This window comes from Pollicipes pollicipes, unplaced genomic scaffold (assembly GCF_011947565.3).
Source record: "Pollicipes pollicipes isolate AB1234 unplaced genomic scaffold, Ppol_2.1 Scaffold_4219;HRSCAF=4965_pilon_pilon_pilon, whole genome shotgun sequence".
Lineage (NCBI taxonomy): Eukaryota > Metazoa > Arthropoda > Thecostraca > Pollicipedomorpha > Pollicipedidae > Pollicipes > Pollicipes pollicipes.
The window spans coordinates 4,907,812-4,910,627 of record NW_023596448.1 but is presented as its reverse complement, the minus strand read 5'-3'; the positions used below and the strand labels follow the sequence as shown (position 1 = coordinate 4,910,627).

The following is a 2,816-nucleotide window of genomic DNA, read 5'->3' as shown; positions in this document are numbered from 1 at the left end:
AGGGGCAAAATAATGACATGAGAAGCTTAACAGATATATTTCTAGTTAGAAGAAAATCCCACGATTGAACTTCTACCACTCCACACAAAGTAACCGGAGCATGACCAGCACCAGTACTGAATGGGCTCGCCCAATGACTCTCTCTTCTGCGATTGAGATACGGCCATCATCGTTCTGGCGGTTTCAAATGATCACAGACACAGCTACCTCCACCTCACCAGACTACAGCACTAACCTAGAAGACACTCACTCCAGCAGCTGCCAATCGAGCCGCTTCCGCTCGGGAAGTTGGCGTGCCAGCGGCGTGCCATTCCAGTGGTCCACGCTGCAGTCTTCCACGAGCGGTATCCACATCAGCGCTCTGTTGTCCTCCGCTGCACTCTTCCACGAGCGGTATCCACGGCAGCGCTCTGTTGTCCTCCGCGGGGTGCCGCAAAGCCGTGCAAACGCCCTGCTTGTGGGCTCGACCGCCCCGACTAGTTATTGTATGGGAACACGTGCGACGGCAGCGGCCATACCAGCTCTGAAAACGACGACCGTCAGCAGCTAATACTTTTACTTTTACGGACAAGCCCTGCACGAGCAGCCGCACGCTCGTGCAGGGCTTGTCCGTAAAAGAACGCCATAAATAATAGTCTGGGCCAGCCTGGGTTGTATCCATTCACTGTTTTCGTCAGCTATGGCACTCGACGCACTCTGACATTTCAGAGTGTGCGGTATGAAGCTCGAGCACGAAGGCATCGCGAGCCGGTATCGCGGTCTGACATGTCACTCGCATTGCTGTTGGCAACGCCCAAAACAGTAGGCACAGGGTGAAAACCACACACACAATACGAAATGGTGATGGCTTGTCCGCAATGACGCTGTGCCTGCACCCGCTCCCTGAGCCCACTGACCGCTATCCTCGACAAAGGAGAGCTCCGAGTAGTAGAGGCTGAGAAAGTCCTCCACGCTGAGGTAGGTCTCATGCTGCAGGAGGAGGGTGAGCAGGTCCTCACTGGGCAGCAGCTCGGGCACCCGCTCCGACAGCAGGTCCATGGCGTTCTTCAGGTTCGCCTGCAGCGCGGATCTCATATAATGACAAACACTGGACGTTCATCGACCCCTCCTCAACGTAAAATAACCCCCAGTTGGCCGCGCACTGAACGTGCATCCCTACGCCGACACCCACACGCCGCGCGCATGCGCACGTGTTGTGTGGGCGTGCGCATGCACGCACGTCAGCAGTCAATCTGGGAACATTGGCCCGGGTCTATACACCCGGCCTCGAAGGTCACGGTCATGTTACAGCGGCTGCTCCGAGCCATGGCGCTATAGAGCACAGTGCGGGCGGGCGGGCGCTCGCACACGGACAAAAATCGCCGTGTCCGCATTTGGCAAGAAGGCACACACACCCTCACGCGCCGCGCGCGCGCGCGCGCGCCCGCACACACACACACACACACACACACACACACACACACACACACACACACACACCACACACACACAACACACACACACACCACACACAACACACACACACACACACACACACACACATAAACGCACGCACACGCACACACACTCACGCACGCACACACACGCATACGCACGCACACACACGTACACACACACGCACACGCACACGCATACGCACACGCGCGCGCGCGCGCGCATACGCACGCACACACACACACACACACACACACACCACACACACACACACGCACACACTCACACACGCACACACGCACACACGCACACACGCACACACGCACACGCACACGCACACGCACACGCACACGCACACGCACACGCACACGCACACGCACACACACACACACACACACACACACACACACACACCACACACACACACACACACACACACACACACACACACATCGGGTATCCGTCAAGGAAGCTCGCAGTGGGCCGAGCTGAATCCCTCCCAATCCCACTCCCCGCAGCCGAGCGTCAGGACTGAGCACCGCACGCTTCAGGAGTCGGCATGGTCCCGCTTTCCAGTATTTCCAGGTTACAGACAGTACATAGTAAGTTAGACGCACAACTGGGATGCAACCCGAATGCCGGCGATGCGTGATAGCCTGGCTCCGTAATGGCAGCTTACTTTGACAAACAATCTTCTCCACGGCTATTGTCTGCTCGCGTTTGACCTTGCGCGGCACGCGGGCGCGTGCGCGCGCGAGCGAGCGAGCGAGCGAGCGAGCAAGAGAGAGAGAGAGAGAGAAAAAAAAAAAGAGAGAAAGAGAGAAAGAGAAAGAGAGAGAGCGAGGAGAGAGGAGAGGGAGAGAGAGGAGGGAGAGGAGGAGAGAGAGAGAGAGAGGAGAGAGAGGAGAGAGAGAGAGAGGAGAGAGAGAGAGAGGAGAGAGAGAGGGGAGAGAGAGAGAGGGAGAGAGAGAGAGAAAGGAGGAGAGAGAGGAGGGAGAAGGGGAGAGGGGAGAAAGAGAGAGGAGAGAGAAAGAGAGAAAGAGAGAAAGAGAGGGCAATGGCAGCCTTCCGCGGCTTCTGCAGCCTTCCGCGGCGTTCCGCGGCATCGTTCCACGGCGTTCCGCAGCCTTCCGCAGCCTTCCGCAGCCCTCCGCAGCCTTCCACTGCCTTCCGCAGCCTTCCGCAGCCTTCCGCAGCAGTCCTGGCACTGGGTAGGCCATGCCGGGAGCGCTGCGGCTTACCTTCGGCGTTTTGCGGAGGTGGACAGCCAGGCCCAGCAGCTGGCTCAAGCAGCCGGTGGCCGCCTTCTTCTGACTCAGACTCGAGTCCAGCTGCTCCCGGGAAGAGGCGACGATACTTCGGAACGACCAGGCTTCGAACAA

General features: G+C 58.3%; 1 protein-coding gene across 1 annotated transcript in view; it reads right to left on the bottom strand.

The window, feature by feature from the left end:
* Positions 1–1,284: 1,284 nt before the first annotated feature.
* LOC119095703 (alpha-N-acetylgalactosamine-specific lectin-like) overlaps positions 1,285–2,816 on the bottom strand; it is a 2,870-nt gene continuing 1,338 nt past the window's right edge. The window contains exons 2-3 of the mRNA XM_037218557.1: positions 2,676–2,806; positions 1,285–1,311 (exon numbers count right to left, since the gene is read on the bottom strand). Coding sequence (XP_037074452.1) covers positions 1,285–1,311; positions 2,676–2,806 — 158 coding nt within the window. The remainder of the gene's footprint in view (positions 1,312–2,675; positions 2,807–2,816) is intronic.